Here is a 27,808-nt window from a genome sequence, read left to right on the forward strand (position 1 = left end):
CTAGTATTCAGGAATCTAGTGAGAACAGAGAACCTTAGACTAGCTGCCAGAAGGAACTTAATACAGGGGACTGGTTAGAAGGGTATGTATGTTAGAAGGGTAGAAGAACAAAAAGGGCATGCTCAAGTGACGCTCAAGGGTGGAAGAAAAGCTGTGACAAACCTAGACAACGTATTAAAAAGCAGAGACATTACTTTGCCAACAGAGATCCGTCTGGTCAAAGCTGTGGTTTTTCCAGTAGTCATGTATGGATGTGAGAGTTGGACCATAAAGAAAGCTGAGCACCGAAGAACTGATGCTTTTGAACTGTGGTGTTGGAGAAGACTCTTGAGAGTCCCTTGGACTGCAAGCAGATCAAACCGGTCAATCCTAAAGGAAATCAGTCCTGAATATTCATTGGAAGGACTGATGCTGAAGCTGAAACTCCAATACTTTGGCCACCTGATGTGAAGAGCCAACTCATTGGAAAAGACCCTGATACTGGGAGGGATTGAAGGCGGGAGGAGAAAGGGACGACAGAGGATGAGATGGTTGGATGGCATCACAGACTCAATGGACATGAGTTTGGGCAAACTCATGGAGATAGTGAGGGACAGGGAGGCCTGGTGTGCTGCAGTCCATGGGGTCTCAAAACGTCAGACACAACTGAGTGACTGAACAAGTGACTCAGAGATTAGTAAGTGCAGAAAGCAGCTGCTATCCCTAGGGTTGGGAGAATGAAAGGGGAGAGTCAGTGTTACTAGAACTTAGTACAGGAATACCAGGAGATGCTTGGTTCTCAGATGTGGTGCTCATGGATTAGGGTACCACATCATGAGGCTGGTGCTGTTACTTCTAGAGGAACACCAAGTGGCAAATGCTGGGGCCACTGAGGAGCCTCATAGGATTGGTGTTAAGATAACTGAAGGAGTGTTCCCAGCTTGATTAATTGATTGATGTAAGGAGTACTGAAATTCACGGGACATGTTAGGTATATCTGGTGGTGGTGCTGCTGCAGAGATCCTGGCAGAAACTAGAAACAGAAAGAATTCCTTCTCTTCCCACCTTTCAGTCTTCAACCAGTGCCTGTCATTAGTACCTGTGACCAGAACCAACTAGCACGGGGGGCTGGGAATTGCACCTTTCAGATGTCCAAAGAGTATCACAGAACACCATATAGAAGGGTGGGCTTGGATTTGAAAGACAATAGGTAAATAATTGGCATGTCTCCCTTTCCTTAAAAATCTATTTTTAAATGTGTATTTCACTACAATAAAAAATGTTTCTTATATCTTCTAAAAAACTTTTAAAGATTTAAAAACCTTTGGGCACTCTGTTCTTTTTTACAACCTATTGTAGTAGGTTGTAGGATCTTGAGTAAAACCTGTATAGACCTTCATTTAATTTTCAAATTAAAGTATAGCTGATTTACAGTGTTGTGTTAGTTTCAGGTGTATGGTGCAGTGATTCGGTTACATATGTATATATATTTTGTTGCAGATTCTTTCCCTTATAGGTTATTATAAAATATTGAGTGTAGTTCCCTGTGCTATTCAGTACTGTGTATATTTTTTTTAACATAAACTATTAGTCTGTAACATGCTAGAAGATAACTGATTGTCAGACATATTCAAGTACTTCTGTCAACTATTTTGAGTTTCACTTCTCTCTCACTTAATAGCTATTTTCTATTTATCACTGTAACTTAAATAATGAGGTTCAGCATGTATGGTTATTATAACTCTAAAGATGATGAGTCCACTTTTTAAAATATTTATATATTTTCTTATATTGACTTTAAAATTATTAAATTATGAAGCATTGCAAATATAAGAAAGATACCTTTTAAAATATATCCACCCATGTTGCAGAAATTATATATGAGTCCAGTTTTTTCAGTGTTATTTGTATTATGATATGGAAAGTTGGTCCTTTTGATGTTTGTATGTTCTAAAATCTGGTAGGAATTTTCATAACCTTCCTCCATAGATGCTTTTTAACAAAAGAAAACAGATATTTATGCTGACATCTAGTTATTTCCTCCAAATCTGAGAGAAAAATATTAATTACTATTAAGAAATGTAAATTAATTGTATTAAAAAATGTAAATATCCAACATTATAAGAACAAAACATGTGCTTCTGTTAGAAGTAGAAATTGACCTCTGATGCACAAGTGATCCCATTTCTTTTTTTAGATTTTTTATGCTTCTTTCTTCTGTTCTTAATACTTTTTTCCCTTTGCTTATCTACCATGCTCTGATCTATTCCATTTTCCCTTCCTGTGTCTTAGTCCCTAAATTTCATTTGGTCTCCATACTCACAAAGTTAGCCTTAATGATATAGGCTTTAAATCTGCATCTGATGTCCTTAAGGTATAACGTCTCCTGAATACTCTTTCTGACTTCGGGATTCCTAGGGCCAGCCCTGCCTTTGTGGGAATTAGGAAAAAAACTATTCTGGGTAGATGAATCACAAAAAGCCATTTCTGTAGGCCTTGAAACCCTGAAATGCAGGGCTTGCCAATAGTTAGAAAAAGCTTTTGAAAACTTTTCCTGACCTATTTAATATTAAATCATTGCAATATCAAATTAAAATGCTTTACTTTTTTAAACTGATTCTAGGATTATGCTCCAAAGAACAGAAGAGAGTATGGTTTGCAGATGGTATATTGCCCAATGGTGAAGTTGCAGATACAACAAAATTATCATCTGGAAGTAAAAGATGTTCTGAAGACTTTAGTCCTCTCTTACCTGATATGCCGTTGGTAAGGAATCTAAAGAATGACTTGTTAATTTAGTAAAATTTTATTTTATAGGTAATTCCTTGCATGATTCTTAGAGTCGTTTAGTTGCTAAGTCATATCTGACTCTTTGGCGACCCCGCAGACTATGGCCTGCCAGATTCCTCAGTCCATGGGATTTCCCAAGCAAGAATACTGGAGTGGGTTGCCATTTCCTTCTCCAGGGGATGTGCCTGACCCTGGGGTTGAACCTGCACCTCCTGTGTTGGTAGACGGATATTTTACCACTGAGGCACCAGGGAAGCCCCTGATTACTAGAGTACTTTTTAAAAAAGGCTTTGAGCTTCATTAAATGAGAAACATATGATGTAGTGAATATATTTTAGATTTTATTTTTTAATGTCAGTTTAAGGCAGTGATTCTTAAATTTTTTTTTTTTTATCTCAGGACCCCTTTATGCTCCTAAAAATTATTGAGAACTCAAAAGAACTGCAGGTTATGTGGGTTATGTTTATTGATAATTACTGAATTAAAACTGACAAAAATTTTAAATTAAAAATAAACTCATTAATAGAAATAATATTTTTATGAAAAGTTTTCAAAATAAAAGTTTAGTGAGAGGAATAACATTGTTTTATATTTTGTGTGAATTTCTTTAACATCTGGCTTAATAGAAGATAGATTCTTACATCTACTTCTAAATTCAGTCTGTTGTGATATGTTGTTTTAGTTAAATGAAGAAAATCCTGGGACCTCACTGACTTCCTGAAAGGGTGTTGAGATCCCTGGACCACATTTTGAGAACCCCTAGTATGGGGAAATAGAACTGAGATTTAGTAAGGCAATTTAGACTAATTTGTTTAATGATTTTCAAACATTCAGTGAAGTATCTGATGGTAGTATATATGTTTATATTTATACAGATGTACTAGGTGTTAAATAGAAGACAGAATCCAAACCCACTAAGAACTCTTAATTGTAAAATAGTAATATACTTTAAAAAGTAAGTATGGACATATGAAGTAGAAATCTTATTTATTCATTAAACAGATTTATTGAGCATCTCCTCTGAGCCAGTTACCTGGTTTATCCAGGGTACATACATTAGACAAGATGCACATGTATCCTCTCTTCAGGTTTCCATACTATATAAACTTATGTTGTTTGTCAGTAAGAGTTCATGAGCTAGGTTTTACAAGGAGCCGTAATTACCAAAAGTATGTTCCTTAGCTAGCACCTACCCTCAATCAGTATTTTAACAAAATGGAATTTTTACAGAGGCTAGTATTACTTGAGTTCATAAACAGTTCTCTATTGACTCAGGTTTGGCCAGTCTTAAAAAAAGGGGGGAGAGGGGCTTAATTGAAGCAGATTTGATGTATAGTTTATTCCAAACGGCTACTGTTGTGGAGTATATCTACCATTTTGCTTCCTAACCACTCTCCCTCTCTGCCTTCTCCCCTTTTCCTCTCCCTTGCCACCTCCCAGCCAGGCTTTTTTGTCTATTAGGAGGAGGAGTGCCTTGGGTTGAACTAATAAACATGCTCACTTTGTGGTATGGAATAGGATCCTGAAGTTGTCCTTGCCTCCTTTTTCCAGTCTATAAAATTAAAGTCATACTTACCTGAGCATATAGTAAAGCTAAACCTGTGTTCTTGAATTTAGAAGCAAGATGGTACTGTTTTTTGGGAAATTTGGCTTCTAAAGAATTTCTGAGCCCATTTTGATTTTATTTATTCTTTTTCAAAAGATATCTTTGACTGTCTACAATCAATATTTCACATTTGAGCAGAGACCCTGAACTGATTTGGGCTTTTTCCTCCATATTTCACAGATGGTAAACACAGTGGATCATGCCCATTCTACTCCAGTGGAAAAACCAAACAGTGAGACAGAAGATACAAGAAATGAGATAATTCAAAGTCCTACTTCTCAGGTTCCACCTGTGGAAAAATTGCCTACAAACACAGGAACTGAGGGGTTGCCTACATCTGCTTCTTTTACACTAGATGATGATGTTTTTGCAGAAACTGAGGAACCATCAGGTCCTACTGATGTCTTGGTTAACAGCAGTTTACCTGTTGCTAGTACTTCAGACTATAGGTTGTTGTGTAGTATTGATAATGTTTGCAATAAGATGAGTCTTCTACCTGATGATGAGGACAGCTTGCCCCCTCTTCTGGTTACATCTGGAGAAAAGGGATCAGGTAGGATAGCAGTTATTTAAATTTAAAAAGGAGTTTTGTTGTTTTTTTTTTTTAAAGAAGAATATATTGATGAATTTTGTCTCTGATATATGAAATGTATTTTTTTAAACTTACTGTGATTGAAATATGTATGATGGCATGGAACACTAGTTTGCAAAAAGTCTTACTGTATACAAACAATTCTAAAAATATCTGACCTCTTGAGTTGATTTGAATGTGATTCATGTATCTGGGTCCCTAATTTAAAGTCCGGTACAACAGAGAAATTCATAGGCTTTAAGTCTTTTATTAGTTTTGACTCCATATCATTTTTTTTTTAAGATGCATAGTACCTAAAGAAAAGAATATTGGATTGGATGACAGAAATAGAAATTTTAGTTCCTCATCTGCTACATGATATACCTATGACTTGAAGTATAATTTAATCTTTTGGGCCTCAGCTTCCTTTGTAAAAGAAGATAATTTAGGTGGTCTCCAAGGACCTTTCTAAGCTGGAGATTCTGTGGCTATCTGCCACCTTGGAATAGTTCCCTAAGAATACATCCATGTAACTCCAGGCCTTATGCTGCATCCCACGTGAAATGATTACGTTCTGTGCCTCATAGTATAGGAGCATGAAGCCTAGGATCTCTGTTCTGTAAGTAGGAGCTATTTCATGATCCTAGTGATGGTGGCAAAAAAATACTGTAAGCCCTGTTCTTTGCATGCCATTGGTATATTTTCCTGTTGATTGTCAAGTTCTTTCTTAGCCACTTATCACTGACCTAAGGCATATCACAGCAAGCAGTATATACAATTTGGGTCTAGACTACTTTTATAGTTGCAAATTTTAGAATTTGTAATTGGAGTGGCTGGCAGATTGGAATCCACTTTAGAAAACTGTCTTAAAAGCTTAAAGCTGCTGAAATTTAATCAACATGTTTGTGCATAGACTATATATACATATGATATAATTGATCAGAATTTATATGTATTCTAATATTAATATATTCACATAAATTGAAAAGTAAAAATTAGTAGTATATAACAGTTGTCTGGTTGTTGATTGATTTCATGAGATGTGTTTTTGCTTTTTAACTGGGATCAAGTCATTGGTGGATTTATAAATGTGGCTTTTTTGTGATAGGCATATTTAACAGGAGACATCTTTATTCTAATTAATATGTTGTTTTCATGTTTTAGTGCCTGTAGTAGAAAAACACCCATCTCATGAACAGATCATTTTGCTTCTTGAAGGCGAAGGTTCTTGTCCTGTTACATTTGTCTTAAATGCTAATCTACTTGTGAATGTCAAGTTAGCATTTTGTAAGTAACGATTTATTTTTCTTTGCCTAATTGGTAAGCAGGATTTCTGAATAATTAATTTCATTGTCAGGTTAAATTTTGATTGACAACTGTAAAAAAATAAGCAGTATTGGATATTGATTTTTTAAGTCAAAAATTATATGAATAAATTTTGCAGTTTCACATGCAGTGATTTTTGAAGTAATAGTTTAAAGATTTTTACTCAGTTCAGTTGCTCAGTCGTGTCTGACTCTTTGCGACTCCTTGGACTGCAGCATGCCAGGCGTCCCTGTCCATCACCAACTCCCGGAGCCTACTCAAACTCATGTCCATTGAGTCTGTGACGCCATCCAACCATCTCATCCTCTGTCATCCCCTTCTCCTCCCACCATCAGTCTTTCCCAGCATCAGGGTCTTTTCAAAAGAATCAATTCTTCGCATTAGGTGGCCAAAGTATTGGAATTTCAACTTCAGCATCAGTTCTTCCAATGAATATTCAGGACTGATTTCCTTTAGGATGGACTGGTTGGATCTCCTTGCTGTCTGAGGGACTTTCAAGAGTCTTCTCCAACACCACAGTTCAAAAGCATCAATTCTTCGGTGCTCAACTTTCTTTATATTCCAGCTCTTGCATCCATACATGACTACTGGAAAAATCATAGCTTTGACTAGACGGACATTTGTCGGCAAAGTAATGTCTCTGCTTTTTAGTATGCTGTCTAGGTTGGTCATAACTTTTCTTCCAAGGAGCAAGCATCTTTTAATTTAATGGCTGCAGTTACCGTCTGCAGTGATTTTGGAGCTCCCAAAAATAAAGTCTGTCACTGTTTCTATTGTTTTCCCATCTATTTGCCATGAAGTGATGGGATGAGATGCCATGATCTTAGTTTTCTCAATGTTGAGCTTTAAGCCAACTTTTTCACTCTCCTCTCTCACTTTCATCAAGAGGCTCTTTAGTTCCTCTTCACTTTCTGCCGTAAGGATGGTGTCATCTGCGTATCTGAGGTTATTGATATTTCTCCCGGCAATCTTGCTTCCAGCTTGTGCTTCATCCAGCCCAGCATTTTGCATGATGTACTCTGCATATAAGTTAAATAAGCATGGTGACAATATACAGCCTTGATGTACTCCTTTCCCTATTTGGAACCAGTCTGTTGTTCCATGTCCAGTTCTAACTGTTGCTTCTTGACCTGCATACAGATTTCCCAGGAGGCAGGTTGGGTGGTCTGGCATTCCCATCTCTTTCAGAATTTTCCACAGTTTGTTGTGATCCACACAGTCAAAGGCTTTGGCATAGTCAATAAAGCAGAAATAGATGTTTTTTTGGAACTCTCCTGCTTTTTTGATGATCCAGCGGATGTTGGCCATTTGATCTCTGGTTCCTCTGCCTTTTCTAAAACCACCTTGAACATCTGGAGGTTCGCAGTTCGTGTACTGTTGAAGACTGGCTTGGAGTATTTTGAGCATTACTTTGCTAGTGTGTGAAATGAGTGCAGTTGTGTGGTAGTTTAAGCATTCTTCGGCGTTGGATTTCTTTGGGGTTAGAATGAAAACTGACTTTTTCCAGTCCTGTGGCCACTGCTGAGTTTTCCAAATTTGCTGGCATATTGAATGCAGCACTTTCATAGCATCATCTTTTAGGGTGTGAAATATCTCAACTGGAATTCCATCACGTCCACTAGCTTTGTTTGTAGTGATGCTTCCTCAGGCCCACTTGACTTCGCATTCCAGGATATCTGGCTCTAGGTGAGGGATCACACCATCGTGATTATCTGGGTCGTGAAGATCTTTTTTGTATAGTTCTTCTGTGTATTCTTGCCACCTCTTAATATCTTCTGCTTCTGTTAGGTCCATACTATTTCTGTCCTTTATTGAACCCATCTTGCCATGAAATGTTCCCTTGGTATTTCTCATTTTCTCGAAGAGATCTCTAGTCTTTCCCATTTATTGTTTTCCTGTATTTCTTAGCATTGATCACTGAGGAAGGCTTTCTCATCTCTCCTTGCTGTTCTTTGGAATTCTGCATTCAGATGAGTATATCTTCCTTTTCTCCTTTGCCTTTTGCTTATCTTCTTTTCTCAGGTATTTGTAAGGCCTCTTCAGACAACCATTTTGCCTTTTTGCATTTCTTTTTCTTGGGGATGGTCTTTATCACTGCCTCCTGTACAATGTCACAAACCTCCGTCCATAGTTCTTCAGGCACTCTGTCTGTCAGATCTAATCCCTTGAATCTGTTTGTCACTTCCACTGTATAATCATAAGGGATTTGATTTAGGTCATACCTGAATGGTCTAGTGGTTTTCCCTACTTTCTTCAATTTGGCAATAAGGAGTTCATGATCTGAGCCACAGTCAGCTCCCTGTCTTGTTTTTGCTGACTGTATAGAGCTTCTCCATCTTTGGTTACAAAGAATATAATCAATCTGATTTTGGAGTTGACCATCTGGTGATATCCATGTGTAAAGTCGTCTTTTGTGTTGTTGGAAGAGGGTGTTTGCCATGACCAGTGCATTCTCTTGGCAAAACTCTATTAGCCCTTCATTCTGTCCTCCAAGGCCAAATTTGCCTGGTACTCCAGGTATTTCTTGACTTCCTACTTTTGCATTCCAGTCCCCTCTAATGAAAAGGACATTTTTTATGGGTGTTAGTTCTAGAAGGTCTTGTAGGTTTTCATAGAACTGTACAACTTCAGCTTCGTTAGCATTACTGCTCCAGTCATAGACTTGGATTACTGGGATATTGAATGGTTTGCCTTGAAAACAAACAGAGATCATTCTGTCATTTCTGAGATTGCATCCAAGTACTGCATTTTGGATTCTTTTGTTGACCATGATGGCTACTCCATTTCTTCTAAGGGATTCTTGCCCAGAGTAGTAGATGTAATTGTCATCTGAGTTAAATTCACCCATTCCAGTCCATTTCAGTTCACTGATTACTAAAATGTCAGTGTTCGCTCTTGCCATCTCCTGTTTGACCACTTCCAATTTGCCTTGATTCATGGACTTAACATTCCAGGTTCCTTGCAGTATTGCTCTTTATTTTTTTTTTTTAAATTTATTTATTTTAATTAGAGGCTAATTACTTTACAGTATTGTATTGGTTTTAATATTGCTCTTTATAGCATAGGACTTTACTTCTGTCACCAGTCACATCTACAACTGGATATTGCTTTTGCTTTGGCTCCGTCTCTTCTTTTCTTTCTGGAGTTATGTCTCCGCTGATTTCCAGTAGCGTATTGGGCACCCACCGACTGGGGGAGTTCCAGTGGACCACATTTTGTCAGACCTCTCCACCACGACCTGTCCGTCTTGGGCAGCACTACAGGGCATGGCTCATAGTTTCATTGAGTTAGACAAGGCTCTTGTCCGTGTGATCAGATTGGTTAATTTTCTGTGATTGTGGTTTTCATTCTGCCTGCCTCTGGTGGAGAAGGATAAGAGGCTTATGCCAGCTTCCTGATGGGAGAGACTGACTGAGGGGGAAACTGGATCTTGTTCTGAGGGCGGGGCCATGCTCAGTAAATCTTTAATCCAATTTTCTATTGATGGGTGGGGCTCTGTTCCCTCCCTGTTATTTGACTTGAGACCAAAACTATTGAAGTAATCTTACATAGTTACACAAGTCATCTTACACAATTCAGTTTAAGTTTTGTGAGAACATTGGGGAAATAAGGAGTTTGAAAAGTTGTACTTCATGCAAAGGATTAGAAGCTGACATTTATAGTTGTATGCTTTTGTCGCTTAAGATTCCTCAGACAAATACTGGTACTTCTCAACCAATGGATTGCATGGCTTGGGACAGGCAGAAATTATTATTCTATTGCTATGTTTGCCAAATGAAGATACTATTCCTAAGGACATATTCAGACTGTTTATCACCATTTATAAGGATGCTCTGAAAGGTACAGTATTTTATTTTTAACTGTTCAGACCAGGGGATGGATAAATGAGGGGCATTTTTGCTTTTAGCAGTGCTAACTGTACTAAAGGTTTATTTTATGACAAGATTACTTATTACCTAAAAGAGCTTAGTTATCATTTTCAGTCTCCTTAAATCTAGCATTTTACATGACTATTGTCTTTATTGTTTTTTTTTTTTTTTTTTCCTATTTTAAAAGGTAAAATATATTTACTTTCTTGGTCTTCTTATGTGTCTACACAGTAGTCCCCCTTTATCTGCAGGGGATAAGTTCCAAGACCCCAGTGGCTGCCTAAAACTGGAAATGGTACCAAACCCTATTGTACTATTTTTCTGTAGTAGATATATACTATATGAAAAATAGCATATATGTATATATATATAATATATATATGTGTGCTGTGCTTAGTTGCTCAGTTGTGTCTGACTCTTTACGACCCTATGGACTGCAGCCTACCAGGCTCCTCTGTCCATGGAGATTGTCCAAGCAAGAATACTAGAGTAGGTTGTGATGCCTTCCTCCAGGGGATCTTCCCAACCCAGGGATTGAACTCAGGTCTTCTGTATTGCAGGCGGACTTTTTACTGTCTGAGGCACCAGAGACATCTAAGAATACTGGAGTGGGTAGCCTATCCTATCCCTTCACAGGAGGGCTTCCCGACCCAGGAATCGAACCAGGGTCTCCTGCATTGCAGGCGGATTCTTTACCAGCTGAGCTACTGGGAAAGCCACACACATACCACACGCATACTATTTTTTCATACATAACTATGAAGAAGCTTAATTTATAAATTAGGCAGAGTAAGAGAACATCCGAATTGCCAACATCACTTGTCTTGTGCCTTGGGGCCAATATTAAGAAAAATAAGGCTTACCTGATGATGGTCAAGGAGGCCTTGCTTGCTGTGGTCCATGGGGTCGAAAAGAGTCGGACACGACTGAGCAACTGAACTAAAAAAAAAAAAAAAAAAGGCTTACCTGAACACAAGCACAGTGACTGTAACAGTTGATCTAATAACGGAGACTACTACTGAGTGACTGATGGCCTGTAGCATATACAGTGTGAACATGCTAGACAGATGACCCAAGGTGTGGTTCACATCCCAGTGGAGCAGAGCAGGATAGCAAGAGATTTATGTAATTTTCCAGTTAATATTTTTGGACCATAGTTGACCAGAGGTAACTAAAACCATGGAAAGGTTGTATAAGATTTGGGGAACATGATGACTTTCACTTGACCTTGAAGTAAGGAGAAAAATTTAAAAACACCCATGGTTAGAAACATTCACAAATTTTTGTCCACAATTTCCAGTCCTCAGAAATAACTGAACTTTGTGCACACAAGGTATTTAATGCTTCTTCAAGAGTGAAAGTAAGGAAAATATATTGCTTTTCTTTAAGAAAGTTTATATTGGGACATTCAGACTCAGAATGCCACTTGAAAACAATTTAAAGTCTTTTTATTAATGATTTTATTTCTAGGAAAATACATAGAAAACTTGGACAGTATTACCTTTACTGAGAGTTTTCTCAGCAGCAAGGATCATGGAGGATTTTTATTTATTACACCTACTTTTCAGAAACTTGATGATCTCCTATTACCAAGTAATCCTTTTCTTTGTGGAATTCTTATCCAGAAGCTAGAGATTCCATGGGCAAAGGTTTTTCCTATGCGTTTAATGTTGAGATTGGGTGCAGAATATAAAGGTAAGTTTTAGAGTAATAAATTATATAGGTTCATATACTGACTGTAAATAAGAATTTCACATATCATTAAAATGAATTTTTAATGTATTAATGGGACTACTTTTGTTTTGATGTACTTTTAAAATTCTAAAACAGCCCTCCTCTGGTACAAGATTAGACAACCTTGATATGTTACGAGTTTGTAGATGTTCCTAATTATTATATTATTAACTTACCTTAAAATTTTTTTTGAACTTCAAAACAAAACACAGAAAACCTTGAAAAGTTTTCTTGAAAGTAGTTACTGTTAAGGAGTTCATTTTGTTATGTTGCTTATGTATTAAGAAGATAAATCATTGTGCCCCACCCCAATTTGTACATACTATAATGACAGACATAAATGACTGTGAAGTAATGGTCAAGGCTTATGTATATTTCTAAGGTTATCTCTAAGCTAAAATAATTTCTGTGTTAAACTTTTTTGAATTCATACCTTTCTTTATCCCTCACAGAAAAGAATAATTTATTTATTGCATGTAAAGTATATCACATATAAGGAAAATTTAGGCATTTGCTTCTAATTGAATGGATATTTTCTTGGAGGAAAATTAAATGTAGAGAAGTTATAAAAGTGACCATTACTATTTCAAAATGGACAAATTCCATGAAAGAGACATACATTTAAATCTATTTGGCAAATTTATTAAACTCTAATTTGAGGGGGTGGTCCTTACCATTTGAGATTTAAATATGTGATACTATTAAATTGTGTTGTAAGAAGTGAAAAATTAACTTTCATCTCAGGCTTTGTACTGTGAACCAAAGAGCTTAAGAGATAGCATTCTGAGCCACGTGTTTCATCCATTCAGGCTCATGTTTTGTCTCTGATACTAATATTTGAATGTTACTTTAGGAAAGTTAGGTCAAAATACTGGCTAATCTTAAATCGTTATGGAACATAATAATCTATAAATTTGGCCAGTATTTTTGCCAGTATCACTTCTATATACTAAATCTGTTTTTCTTATACTGAAAATAGGAAAATTACAGAGTAATATTTTGAAAGACTTCTCAAAATATCAGGTTGGAGGTGGAAAGCTATGATAGCTGTTTAGTGGTAATGAGAAAAATTACCAGTTATACACAGAAGTTAATTAGTCTCTGTTTTCTGAGTTCTTTGTGTTTTGCTGGATTTTAGATAGACCAGCATTTTGATGTAACTGGTGTTCATGCCACTTTAGACTAGAATTTGAAATTGTGGGATGTGTGTGTATGTGTGTGATTATTTTGTTGTAAAGATAATATACCTATGGAGAAGTTCATTGCAAAAGTTAAGAGTCCCAAGATTAAAGACTGAAAACTGTCTGAAATTAGTGATTTTCCAATAGGAATTTCCTGTACTTTTATGTTGAGACTATTTGGAATATCATTAAATGTTGAATTAGATGATTTATGAAGTCCCTTTGTAACTGACAGAATGTCATTCTAAGTCATAACCTTTTGAAGATTAATTTTTTAGGTAAAATTACCTCAATCAAGTTGCAATGGATGCTCCCTATTCATATAAAATGAAGTTAAAAAGTCAGCCTTTACGTTAATCATATTGTTTCCCATTTTAATGTGTTTTACCACTAACTTACATTTTTTCTGTATTCTTTGTCATCCAAATAGCTTAGTTGTCATTTTTTAAAACTAAAAAAATATGTTTGTATGTAGCAAAGATGTAAGTTACCCTTAATTTTTTTTAAGTAGATAATGTCAGGTGTGTTTTCTTAGAATCTTAAAAAAGTACATTTATATAATAGGTATCAAAGAGGTTTATTTAATCTAAGCTGAGGACTGAAATTCCCAGTTTAACATGTCTGATTTTTACCATCATAGAAATAGTCTTATCTTCCTGTTCTTACTTTCCTTTTCTGCCAGAAGTCCTGCTGCATTGCCACCGAGGTACTTTTCTCTGTTGGTGTGCAGTGTTTATAGTGTCCTAGAGAAAGAGAAGAGTAGTTAGCCGACAGATTCCACGTCACTTCTTTGCACTATCTTCCTGCATGTTCCTTTTATCATGCTGATCCAAGAACTATATCATCCATAAATTAACACAATTGAACATTATTTACAATTGCCTTAAAAATCTTGAATTCTTCATACTTTGTTTTAAATTTTCAGAATGTTTCTTTTTAAATTATAAGAATTTTATAGAGGTCCAGCCAGTTATGGTGATTTCCCAGACATTATAATGTTTGTAAACAACATGTATGATGAAAAGATTAAGTGCTTTGGAATTGAGCAATCCTGGTTACATATCTCTTTTACTAGTTATTAGCTTAGAAACCACAGGGTTATTAACCTCTGTCTACTTCCCATTTGTAAAGTAAGTAGATACACTTGCCTAATTGGGTTGTTAATGCGATTTAAAGAGGAAACTGTATATAGAGGTCCCAGTTCAATGTAGCATCTAGTACATACCCAGTATGTGTTAATGTCACCTCTTACTCTCCCCAAAGATCCGAATAAGTGGTATTTATTCATAAATTTTGAAAAATGAGAATTAACAGTAATAAATTCAAGGCTTCTTTTGGTTTTTGTTGATGGTAACCAGTTTTCTATTCTTATATATAGCATATCCTGCTCCTTTAACAAGTATCAGAGGCCGAAAACCTCTTTTTGGAGACATAGGACACACTATTATGAACTTACTTGTTGTGAGTAATTGAACTATTTTATTAAGTATTCTTATATTGTTACTTAAATTAATTTAGCAAATTTATATATTTATTTTTTTCTATTTTAATTTGGCATATTTGGTATAATGAAAGTTCATTTATAATAAATCCTAATTTATTTAACATAATGAGCTTTCTTGATGAAGTGCTTTTAGAACACATTTCTTCATGTATACCTGATTTAGATTGCCTGTGATTCATTCATTCAGCTGCAGTGCTTACATATTTAGGTAATGTGAGGTTTACACAGTTGTTGAAGTTTTAGTAAAAGTATAGTCAATCAGTTTGGTGATTTTGAGCAAACTGGCCTAAGTCATCTCTTTTTTACTAGAAACTATTGGATTAGATGATTTCTGGTTCCCTTGTACCTCTAATTTCTCTAATTTTGTGTTTACCTTTTATTATAGAAAAGTATTTCAGTGGACTTGCTTTTATTTATAAATGTTCAGTTAGAAGACCTATTTTGGAAGATCTGTAACTGGAAAGAGGAGTGCAAGTGTTAGTCACTCAGTCATGTCTGACTCTGTGACCCCATGGACTGTAGCCTGCCGGGCTCCTCTTTCCATGGAATTCTCCAGGCAAGAATACTGGGTATCCAGTTCCTTCTCCATGGGATCTTCCCAACCCAGGGATTGAACCCAGGTCTCCCACATTGAAGGAAGATTCTTTACCATCTGAGCCACCAAGGAAGCCCCAAAGAAAAGATTAGAACACCCTCAAATACTACAGAGTTCTTCCTGAGAATATTTTTTATATTATTATAAAGTAGTTGGAAGGATTAGTTTGTTTGTGAAGTTGGCATTGCTTTCTGGATGGCATTTTGATAGTTATGTATAACAAGTTTAAAAATGACAGATACTCTTTAAAAAAAGGATTTAATGAATGGGTAAATGTTCATGGATAGTAGTTTTGAGTTTTATGAAATATCATTGTTTTACGTAGGACCTTCGAAATTACCAGTATACCTTGCATAATATAGATCAGCTGTTGATTCATATGGAAATGGGGAAGAGCTGCATAAAAATACCTCGGAAAAAATACAGTGATGTAAGTGTAATTAATTTATTCAAGTTTTGAAAATATTGAACATTAGATTTCTTTAGAAGTGTGTTAAATTTCTTGTTCTGAATTGGACTAATATATAATGGCAGGAAAAAGTTATTGTTGAAATTTAAGATTTGTTGCCTAGTAGAGGATATGTTTAATCCTATTTTTTCTTTTTCTTACTATTTTTATCTGTTTTTTAATTGAGGCAATTTTATCTTAAAGCATTTGTTTCTGACTCATTCTCAGGGAGTTGTCCAGACTAAAAGCTTGATAAAGGTGGTCAGAAATATGACTCTTTGAATTATTGTAACTAATAAAGGCATAAAATGTTAAAACTGTTTCTAAATGAGTATTTTTTCCCTAGGTAATGAAAGTAATAAATTCTTCTAATGAGCATGTCATTAGCATTGGAGCCAGTTTCAGTACAGAAGCAGATTCTCATCTAGTCTGTATACAGAATGATGGAGTTTATCAGACACAGGCCAACAGTGCTACTGGCCATCCTAGAAAAGGTGAGTATTGGTTCCTAGTGTTGATCCATAAAACCATCTCAAAAAATAGAATTCCTTTCAAAGAGGGAATATATATATAGATGTTTTACTTATTTGCTGAATTGATGATGATGAAACAGTATGCTTTAAATATTTAGCTATAGAAACAGAAAAAAATTGCTTCTAATTTGTGTGTGTGTGCATGTGTGTGTTTTATCTTGGGCAACATTAGGTTTAAAGACTTGGAGTACAGTATTTATTTTGATATCTTCAGGTTTAGTGTGTCTCATATAGTGGGTTCTCTGGAGTGTTTTTGCCAGAGTGTTTTGCAAGCTCTGCTGCAATGCCTATTAGCAGGAAGCACAGGGTAGATAAGTGTAAGAATGATTTATAAAACTACCCTTTTCCACTCCCTACAGGCAACAAAACCAACATTATCAATTTTTGGTATATCCTTTTGGAGACTTCTTGCTTGTGTGTATATTTAAGCAATACCCCTCCATACACACACCTTTCTTCCACTTTTTTTTCCATTGGGTGCACTATGTGGCATGGCGGAACTTCTCTGACCATGCATTTAACAAATATCATATACCATAAAAAGAGCAGTTTAAAACATAATTATTATTGTTGTTTTTTTTTTTAAATCAGTGACAGGTGCAAGTTTTGTGGTATTCAATGGAGCTCTAAAAGCATCTTCAGGATTTCTTGCTAAGTCCAGCATAGTTGAAGGTATGAGTTTCTTCTTTAAGATTGCTTTAATGTAAATATGTTTTCTATCTCCTTTTAAAAATGTATTTGATACTTACAAAAGAATATATGTAAGTTACAAAGCATAATACCTCAAACTTACGTGAATCATCACTCAGCCAAGAACTAGAACATGACTAATATTTGGGTCTACCTCAAGCCTGACAACTCTGCCTTAACCTGCATTTCTTGTTTGTTTATAGCCTGAAGGTCAGTCTGAGGTGAGAGCTTAGGGTCTTCTCAGGTCTGGTCTTAGCATACACACACCCTGGGTGTGCACTCAGTATTGCACATGCATGAGGCCTCCTGAACTCCCAGATATATGTTAGAGCCTTTCAGAGTACTTATGGACATCTCATTCCCCAGATTTTCCTGTAAGTATTTGCTTGGCCTATTGTTTGCCTCTACTATTATCTGCTGCCACAGGCAGCTATGATGTTGATCACTGGCCGCTAATTTTTTTTGACAGATGTTCCCTGAGAAAAGACTTATTTTTCACTGGGCAAGCTTAAGAGTCCAGTCAAATAAAGACATTGTATACAGAGTCTCCTAGGGAGGAGTCTTCCAGAAACCACCTGACCAGTCAAAAAAATGACAGTTCTCCAGTAATGAAATTTTGAACAGACTGGTTCCAGATAGGAAAAGGAGTACGTCAAGGCTGTATATTGTCACCGTGCTTATTTAACTTCTATGCAGAGTACATGATGAGAAACACTGGGCTGGAAGAAGCACAAGCTGGAATCAAGGTTGCCGGGAGAAATATCAATCACCTCAGATATGCAGATGACACCACCCTTATGGCAGACAGTGAAGAGGAACTAAAAAGCCTCTTGATGAAAGAGGAGAGTGAAAAAGTTGGCTTAAAGCTCAACATTCAGAAAACGAAGATCATGGCATCCGGTCCCACCACTTCATGGGAAATAGATGGGGAAACAGTGGAAACAGTGTCCGACTTTATTTTTCTGGGCTCCAAAATCACTGCAGTTGGTGACTGCAGCCATGAAATTAAAAGACACTTACTCCTTGGAAGGAAAGTTATGACCAACCTAGATAGCATATTGAAAAGCACAGATATTACTTTGCCAACAAAGATCTGTCTAGTCAAGGCTATGGCTTTTCCAGTGGTCATGTATGGATGTGAGAGTTGGACTGTGAAGAAAGCTGAGCGCTGAAGAATTGATGCTTTTGAACTGTGGTGTTGGAGAAGACTCTTGAGAGTCCCTTGGACTGCAAGGAGATCCAACCAGTCCATCCTAAAGGAGATCAGTCCTGGGTGTTCATTGGAAGGACTGATGTTGAAGCTGAAACTCCAGTACTTTGGCCACCTGTTGTGAAGAGCTGACTCATTTGAAAAGACCCTGATGCTGGGAAAGATTGAGGGCAGGAGGAGAAGGGGATGACAGAGGATGAGATGGTTGGATGGCATCACAGACTCAATGGACATGAGTTTGAGTAAATTCTGGGAGTTGATGATGGACAGGGAAGCCTGGCGTGCTGCAGTTCATGGGGTCACAAAGAGTCGGATCCGACTGAGTGACTGGACTGAACTGAACTGAACTGGGACTACCAATATCTCCCAACATTGCTTGAATTCTAGTATCTCTGTTCTGTTCCAACTGTATAATAGCTGTTTTCTGTTGGGCCTCATCTAAGGTCACTATTGTGTCCTGAGTTCCAGTCCACGGACTCAAAGAGACCCTTGAACACAATCTCCAGGTGCTTCTCTTTTTAGTGTCTTGACCACAGATTTCAGTCTTCCCTAAACCCTTATCTTTCACTTCTTAGCCCAGAAGGGCCATTGTAGGTTTAATGGTAACCAAGCAGAAGTTGTCCTCAGAGAGCTTGGACAGTTGTGGGCTTAACCTATTGAATATTCCTGTAGGAACCATGGTATTGTACTTCCTGTTGTCCAGAGATGTTTTCTGACAGAAAACAATCATCAAAATGATTTAAAATATGATTTAAAACTTGTGTGGAACATATTTTGATGGCAAAATTTATGGCATAGACATATAAATTTATATTAGTAAAAGAAATGTGAAATATAACTCTTTATTTTTAGATGGCTTAATGGTACAAATAACTCCAGAGACTATGGATGGCTTGCGGCTAGCTCTACGAGAACAAAAAGACTTTAAAATTACATGTGGGAAAGTTGATGCTGTAGACATGAGAGAATATGTGGACATCTGCTGGGTAGATTCTGAAGAAAAAGGAAACAAAGGGTAGGAATTTTTTGTTATCAAAATGTAACTGATGTGATGGAGGAGAAAGGATAAAAGTATGCTGTTAAGAAAATCAAATATTTTATAAATATAGAATTATACCATTAATTTTAATGCATATACTTTAATTACTAAGTGCAGTATTTTTTCCAGAAATGTACCTAACCAGCATCACGTGTATTTCTTTATCTAGGATGCTGTAAGTTATTAAAGGGTGGTCAGTTTGGGAGGGGGCCAGTGATACAGTGTGCATTGTGGAGCACTTTAGGCTTGATGCCAGGTCTATGAAAGACAAGAGACTTTGACTGCTGTATGGTACCTTGAGACATACATATTTCACCCCAAACTACCTTTTATATACCAGATATGTATTTCTGTGAAATTATTTCACAATTTTTTAAATTAATTTTTTATCGAGGGATAATTACTTTATAGAATTTTGTTGTTTTCTGTCAAACCTCAACATGAATCAGCCATAGGTATACATATATCCCCTCCGCTTTCAACTTCCCTCCCATCTCCCTCCCCATCCACCCCTCTAGGTTGATACAGAGCCCCTGTTTGAGTTTCCAGAGCCAAACAGCAAATTCCTATTGGCTATCTATTTTACATATGGTAATGTACGTTTCCATGTTATTGTTTCCATACATCTCACCCTCTCCTCCCCTCTCCCCGTGTCCATAAGTCTATTCTCTATGTTTCTCCATTGCTGCCCTTTAAATAAATTCTTCAGTACCATTTTTCTAGATTTTGTATACATGCATTAGAATATAATATTTATTTTTCTCTTTCTGACATAGTTCAATCTGTATAATAGGTTCTAGGTTCCTCCGCCTCATTAGGACTGACTCAAATGCGTTCCTTTTTATGGCTGAGTAATATTCCATTGTGTATATGTACCACATCTTTTTCATCCATTCACCTGTCAGTGGACATCTAGGTTGCTTCCATGTTCTAGCTATTGTAAATAGTTCTGTAATGAACAGTGGGATACACGTGTCTTTTTCAGTTTTGGTTTCCTCAGGGTGTATGCTTAGGAGTGGGATTGCTGGGTCATATGGTGGTTTTACTCCCACAATCATTTTTTGTAAGTAATGGAATCCTTTGGATGTTTATTCTGTATTACGTTGATCCATTGTAAATACAACTGAATTCAATAAGATATGTTTAAATTAGAGGCCTTATAGAGTATTACTGCCATTCCCTCTTACCCATTTTCTTTCTTTTTTTGGAGACTGCCTAAGGGATCTGGAACAAAAAAGGAAGAAGAGGGCTAATGCTGAAGGATTCCAAAATAGAGTTTTTGAAATACATGAGATAGTTTTTCTGTTAGGAGACTATTTAAGGTAGTTTAAACCTTAGGTCTGAATTGGGGATTTGAAAAAGTAGATATAATTTGCTACACAATTTAAAAAATCTTGGTAAATGAATGTGAACTACAGTTTTAATTATTTTTTATGTAATTGAGATGTCTTAACTGCTGCTTTAAATTAATAGCTTTCATGATGTTTATCCTTATTCCATTTCTTCAAGTCTTATAATACACTTCATAGAAAGCACTTTGGTTAATAATTCTATTACATTTTTTCTGCAGTGTTATTAGTTCAGTGGATGGAATGTCATTACAAGGATTTCCAAGTGAAAAAATAAAACTGGAAGCAGATTTTGAAACTGATGAGAAGATTGTAAAGTGTACTGAGGTATCATAGAAAAATGATCCCTTCTGTTTACATGCTGTGTTTGGATATATCTTTGTTAACTTGGAGATTTCACAGTATTCAACCTCTGAATGTTTCAGTGCAGCTTATTACACTTTACATTATATCTTGAGACACACATATCTCCACCCCAGACTGCCTTTTATCCACCAGATCTGGATCCCCATAGGATTATTTCAGTTTATTATATGGTGGTACTGCCTGTCAGCTCAGAGTTAAGGTTTTGGCAGCACTGCCATCTTTGTTTATGCAATAACATGTTATCTGACCATAGTGTTTTCATTTTTCTCTTATTTTACAAAAAAGTAAAATATTTTATAGATATTAGTTTATAATCAGAATTCACATATGGAAGTCATTTTTACTTGTTCCAATTTTTTAAAATATGATTAAAGGTAATATGAAACTATACCCTCCCAGCCCCTTAGTCTACCTGCATATTCCCCCTCATTCTACCTCTTGGGTCAATCAATGTTACTAATTTCTTAGGTATTTGTGATTTTAGGTATGTACAAGATACAGAAACTATAGAGGATACTGAAATTACAGAACATTATTTCTTTGTTTGATCTTAACTTCATTAAGATGTCTTTATAAGATGGGTATATTGTAAGATGGACTCACTAATACTCTTCTTTAAACTGAGTTAACAAAGCTTTTGTTGCTACAAGTTAACTTTAGGCAAAAACAGCTAAGTCATTCCTGTATCTCCTAACCTTTGGTTTTAAGTTTTTACTTATAGATCAGCCCAAATATCAAGAATGTTCTTAATTAGTAAATTTCATGGCACCAACCTTGGAATTTTATTCATAAAGTTCAATTGAAATTAGCAATTGCATTTTTAAAGTTACTTTTAGTCTTAATCATGACTTGTTTCCTAACTGAATATATTTCAGGTATTCTGCTTTCTAAAGGACCAGGATTTATCTATTTCAGCAACTCGTTACCAGTTTGCAAAAGAAATCGCCATGGCTTGTAGTGCTGCACTGTGCCCTCACTTGAAAATTCTAAAGAGTAGTGGAATGAATAAAATTGGCCTCAGAGTTTCCATTGACACTGATATGGTGAGACATGTTTTTCTGATGTACTTCTGAACTGAATATATCTTATATTAAAATAATCAAAAGTTTTTTAACCTTTTACTTTGGGATGACTGGAGAGAACTTAAATTTGTTGAACATTAATATTTGGTATGTACTTCATGTACATCTTCTCCTTTACTGTCCACAGCAGGGGCCCATGAATTTTTTTTTTTGGTAAAAGGCCAGACAGTAAATAATTGAGGCATTGTGGGCTATCCATTTTCTTTCACAGCTACTTACTCTGCCATTGTAGTGTGAAAGCAGCTATAGACAGTATATAAACAAACTTAGCTGTGTTCAGTGAAACTTTGTTTTCGAAAACAGTGGGTGGGCCACATCGACTCACAGGCCATACATAGCTTACTGATCCCTACACTACAACATTCCTGCTTGATAAGTAGGTTTTTAAATTATGCTGGCTAGATTCTATATTTATGTGGTTTAAAATCATGAAAGTCTGAAGTGTTAAAAAGGGGGAAATTTCAGTTTTTTCCTCCTGTGTAGGGAAAAACCATTTCTTCCCTACTATTTCTTTCCAGTGTGTCTCTTTTAACTAGTCACAGAAGACACTTGGTCACCAGATGTGTAGAGGCTTTCCCCCACACCAGTAAGCAATTCTCAGACACAAGCAGGTTATCTTAAGAATTCAACTTGATTTTGACTGATCTACACAGAGAGGGACTTCCCTGGTGGCTCAGATGGTAAAGAATCTGCCTGCAAAGCAGGAGACGGGTTTGATCCCTGGGTTGAGAAGACCCCCGCTGGAGAAGGGAATGGCTACCCACTCCAGTATTCTTGCCTGGGAAATCCGGATCATGGACAGAGGAGCCTAGCGGGCTGTGGTCCATGGGGTCGCAAAGAGTCTGACATGACTGAGTGTCACTTTTTTCACCCAGAGATAGCATCAGAACCTCCAGGTCTTACCAGACTGCCTCCTCCCCTACTTCATATGTGAGTCACAGCTGTCACCTGTGTTTTTGACCAACCAGTTATGGATTGGAAATTCCAATGACACCTCCGTCCTCCTTGTGTTTAATTAATTTGCTAGAGTGGCTCACAGAACTCAGGGAAACATTTTCTTGTGTTTGTAAATTCATTAAAGGATACGCACATGAAGACATACATAGGGCAAGGTCTGGTAGGATCCTGAGCAGGAGTTTCCAGGGGTATTATCTCACAAATGTGTATATATATATCAGGGCCACCTCATTAAACATTTTCAGAGAGCAGCATTCACACAATTCTCTATTTAATTGGTGACCTCTAGAGGTACTAACTCCAGGCTACAATGTAAATGGTTTCAGTAGAGTTGCTGAGATAATAGCCCTGAAAAGACCTCCTTCCTGCCCTTGACTCCTAACACTTTAGTCCACTTCCATACTCTGCTTCATCCTCCCTTCCTAATCAGGCAGTCAAATGTTATCCATTTCTATGTATTCTTTGTAATTTACATGTATGAGCAAGTAAGTTTGTATGTCCTTTTTGTTGTACTTTTTTCACTTTTTTTAAAAAAGCAATGCTTCTTTAACTTAATATATCTTAGGGAGACTTCATATTAATAACATACTCTTTTTATTTATTTATTTATTTTAACATATTCTTTTTAAAAGTTGCATAGTAGTAGTTGACTATATAAATGTACCATAATTTATTTAGTTCTTATGCATGTTTAGTATGTACTGCTTGATATTTAAGGTATCCACAATATTTTGCTTTTGCTTAACTGTGAGTATATAACATTCCTGGAACTCCCAGGTCCAAGTATGTACTCAGTAGATATTACCATATTGTCTCAAATAGAGGTTATGACAGTTTATACTTCTGCCACAATTTATGATAGTATTCTTTCTCTCACATTCTTATCAAGGCAGCATATAATCAAACTTTTGAACTTTACCAATTTACTAGGTTAAAAAATGGTACTCCAGTAGTATTTTAACGTGCATTTTTAGCTGCTTCCAACATCCAGTATAATAGATTTCACTCCAGGTTTTTCATTAGAACAGTCAATCTTTTTCTTTTTTTTTTGGCTGTGCTGTGCAGCATGTGGTATCTTAGTTCCCCAACCCACAATACAGCCCATGTCCCTTGCAGTGCAAGAGTGGAATCTTAACCACTGAACTACCAGGGAAGTCCAAGAATGGTCAGTCTTAACAGGAATAATTTCATTTGCTAAAGGTTTGCTTTTCTTCAGGCAGGATGTGTTACAGTTCTTATTGGAAAAAAGAACTTATATTTTTATCTATTAAAAGTTCCTTTTTCAAGGAAGCATCTGATAATTATTTGAGTAATTACTGTTAATTTTTTTAGTCATGTATTAAAATGTAATTTTCACCAGCAAAATTCAATTCAAATATTATTTTACAATAAATTAAAAATATTTTTAAGGAGATCTTTTTAAAAATACCATGGGGTTTTTACTTAAGTCATATTGATAATTACTCAGAACTTTGGTCCACATGTGTTTTACATGTTCAGAGAGAAGAGACCTAAAGTAAAGTAGTAGCAATTTTATTTTCGTAATATCTGTGGGAGGGACAATTTAATTTATATAGTATATGGGGAAATATGAAGTATTAACATGCTTAAATAGAATGATACTCTTAAATAGTTTATTTTATATTCATTTGCTGAACTAAAACAAGATTGCTCACTTTGTAGGGTTGACTTACCAAGATTTTTTTTTTTTTTTTTCAGGTTGAATTTCAGGCAGGATCTGAAGGCCGACTTCTTCCTCAGCATTATCTAAATGATCTTGATAGTGCTCTAATCCCTGTGATACATGGTGGGACCTCCAACTCTACTAGTTTACCATTAGAAATAGAATTAGTATTTTTTATTATAGAAAATCTTTTTGAGTGAAAGAACTGAGTTGTATTATATATTACAAATTGACCTGTTAAAACTAACTCCAGCACTAAGGCCGAAATGCCACAAACACTAAAAGAAAATATGTTTGATGTTTGAAACTTGGAAGCTTTGCTTTTTAGGCAGGAATGATCTTTTAAAAATCATTAGCACAATATTTAAATCTCAAAAAAATGGAAGAGATCCACAGTTTTTGAAGCTTTACACTTCACAAGTACTGGAAAAGACAAGGATTTCTTTTGTCCTTAAGAAATTTGTAGCATTTACTGTGGTGTTTAAATGCTAAAGCCAAAGTATCTGCACTTTTATGCCAAGAACGATTTTAGTGAAGGCTCCTTTCAGATGTAACCTTATGAGGGAAATACCTGTTTTGTTTATATGCCAGTTAAATTACTGGTTTCTAAAGTCTGTTAAAAATGTATTTCAATGGCACAGACCAGTTTTCAGATCTTACACTTATATGATAATTCTTTGAATAAAGCAGATTAGCTTATTTGTTTAATTGGAGTGGAGACCTACCTCCATGATTAGATAAAGATTATTTGCATTAAAATCAGAATTTTGCCTTTTTTCTTTTCAAATTATTATTTTATATATATATATATGACTTTCTGTTGATTAAATGGGTATTCTTAAAATAATTGTGGGTGCTTCAGGATTTTTGTGCTTCTATATTTAAGTATATTGTTTTTATAGCGAGAACGTGATTTGGTATGTGTTTTATAAATCTTTAATAATTTATAAATAGGTGATATTTTTGTATTGCAGTGCATTATTTTTCCTCCTTTCCTCCCAAAGTATACCACTGTATATACCACTTCTGAGAGTGATTGACGACAGGCCAGATGACCCTTGAAGTAGTCATTATGTAGCAATAAATGAAGCCTGAAACAGGTGTTTTTTAACTTATCCTTGAAACCTTAGAAGTTTCTTGGCAAGTCTGCATATTTTCATTGACACCAATGTATTAAATATAAATTTAAATGGAACTACTTACTTTTGCATACTTTAAATTCTTTCTATGGTAATTATTTTTTATAACAGGATACTAACATAAGTTAAAGTCTGTATTTGAAACTGTTACAGAACTTTCTTCTTTACTTCAAATAGCAAAAAAATTTTTAAGTTCATTGTGTTAAAAAAAATCATATTTTAGTTAATCCTGTCATTTAAGTTATATAAAATATAATCATTATTTTAATGTTTTTTTAAAAAATTCTTATGTGGAATATATATGTTTTTGTATCAAAAACACTCCTGTGTCTCATGAAAAAAAAAACTACACTAAATATTAGCCCTGTTTTAAGAAAAGTATCTATGAAGCATCTCAACTTGAAGACAAAGTCAGGGTTGTAATAACTCAGGATCTTAGGTGTCAGGCTAGGAAAGACAGAATTTGAATCAGTTTGGTCATATGGTTCCTACTAAATCACATCTGTAGTACTAGCCAAAGACATGGCATGAAGGAAAATATCAGTCTTCTGGAAGTAACTACTTCATAAACAATGTAAAATGTTGCAGATATTAAATAAAATAGCAACATGTAATTTGTGAAATTTGTTGATATCATATAAGATAAAATCAAATGCATATCAAACTCAATGTTTTCTTTATATATTGTTTATTTTACAGTATAAGTTAACTGTACAGTCTATGAATACTGAATTTACTTTAAAATAACCAGAAGGTAGAGGGCTCTTCCCATGATGGGATAGCTTTGGAATTGTTTCCATTAAGTCTTTACATTTAATAAAAATTGGAGTTACTGTATCTTTGGAGGCACTATTCTTTGTAGATAAATGTTTCTGAATGCATTTGTCATGTTCTTCATTGATACTTAATTTAAATTTTTAATTTTTTTAAAGATGAAGAAATAGAATGGTTCTTTGTACTCAATCTGCAATGATCTATTTTTGGTCTATGCCTTTTAAGAGTACTGTTTTTCTCTGAATTTTGAAATACACGAAGTAAAATTTAGCCCGTTTGTTTTTTGCAGCCATCTGGCAGATTTTCTGTGTCTATATGCTTGCTATACACAGAGCACTTTATTAAGCTTCATTGATTGGAAGATGAATAAACTAGTTCTTTCCCTCTTGGAGATGAATGTATAAAGCAGATAATTAACAAAGAAAAAGTAATTTGCTAAAATAGCAATACGACTTTTGAGTAGCTGGTTGGAAAACAATCCAGGAGGATAGCTGTACCAAAAAATGAGAAGGCATGGGCATTAAACTTGCCTTGGCAAGAGTTGAACATCTGAAGAGTAGATAATATGTCAAAACATTGAATTTTCCCTCTTAAGGCAATTTAAAGAGTCTTCTGTGTTGTGTGAATATCTTATCTTATAATTTAATCATAAAAGAAGTAGCCTGACTATGGTGTTTCAACAGCCTAGATTTAAATATTGTTTTATAAGAATACAACTTTTTTTTTAATAGCAAGCATAACTTTGATAACTTGACTCAAACATTAAAAGAAAATATCTTGAAATAAACCAGAAACCTCTGAACAATCCTAGGTTTTAATTTATTCTTTTGTGGTTAAAATAATGGTTCATATATAATATATAAACATTAAAAAGTCAGAAATGTTAAAAACTTATCAATGTAAGTTTTCCTGCCGACCTTGTATGCATCTATCTTCTCACTCTGCAACCTCAATAAGAAGTGATTTTTATTATTGTGTATCTTTCCAAGGTTTAGGTACAGCAGAAGCAAATAGGAATATATATTTTTATTTTTTCCCCTCATTTTTTATACAAAATATAGTGTGCTGTTCACAATGTCATCTCCTTAATTACTTTTGATTTATGTGGCTTCTACTTAGAATCTTAAAAGTTTCATTGCTTCTCAAACCACTATTTGATTGATAAGAGCAATCTTAATTGCAGAAAGGCAAGAAGAATATCCATTATTGGGATTATGACCATATGTTTCAGTTAGGAGGACTATTTTTCTCATAACAAATTTTTACAAAAATACTTGCAGGGTTATTTTTTATTTGAGCTATATTTAAAACCTTTATTTTTTTTTTTTTTCTACTCAACACTAAGCCTCACCATCTAAATTTATCTTTTACCACTTAATTGA

At 35.4% G+C, this 27,808-nt stretch overlaps 1 protein-coding gene across 10 annotated transcripts in view; it reads left to right on the forward strand.

The window, feature by feature from the left end:
- Positions 1–27,233, forward strand: part of ZFYVE16 (zinc finger FYVE-type containing 16) — a 51,690-nt gene extending 24,457 nt beyond the window's left edge. For 9 of the 10 annotated variants that reach the window (XM_015472353.3, XM_059888292.1, XM_005209707.5 and 6 more), the window contains 13 exons: positions 2,603–2,745; positions 4,556–4,928; positions 6,111–6,233; positions 9,957–10,112; positions 11,612–11,836; positions 14,435–14,517; positions 15,481–15,585; positions 15,950–16,097; positions 16,728–16,808; positions 18,889–19,051; positions 20,646–20,751; positions 21,666–21,833; positions 24,549–27,233. In XM_015472353.3, the coding sequence (XP_015327839.2) occupies positions 2,603–2,745; positions 4,556–4,928; positions 6,111–6,233; positions 9,957–10,112; positions 11,612–11,836; positions 14,435–14,517; positions 15,481–15,585; positions 15,950–16,097; positions 16,728–16,808; positions 18,889–19,051; positions 20,646–20,751; positions 21,666–21,833; positions 24,549–24,713 (2,039 nt within the window). In that variant the 3' untranslated portion in view covers positions 24,714–27,233. The remainder of the gene's footprint in view (positions 1–2,602; positions 2,746–4,555; positions 4,929–6,110; positions 6,234–9,956; positions 10,113–11,611; positions 11,837–14,434; positions 14,518–15,480; positions 15,586–15,949; positions 16,098–16,727; positions 16,809–18,888; positions 19,052–20,645; positions 20,752–21,665; positions 21,834–24,548) is intronic. The other variant, NM_001206200.2, reaches the window with a different exon arrangement.
- Positions 27,234–27,808: the final 575 nt, after the last annotated feature.

This window comes from Bos taurus, chromosome 7 (assembly GCF_002263795.3).
Source record: "Bos taurus isolate L1 Dominette 01449 registration number 42190680 breed Hereford chromosome 7, ARS-UCD2.0, whole genome shotgun sequence".
In the NCBI taxonomy this organism is placed as follows: Eukaryota; Metazoa; Chordata; class Mammalia; order Artiodactyla; family Bovidae; genus Bos; species Bos taurus.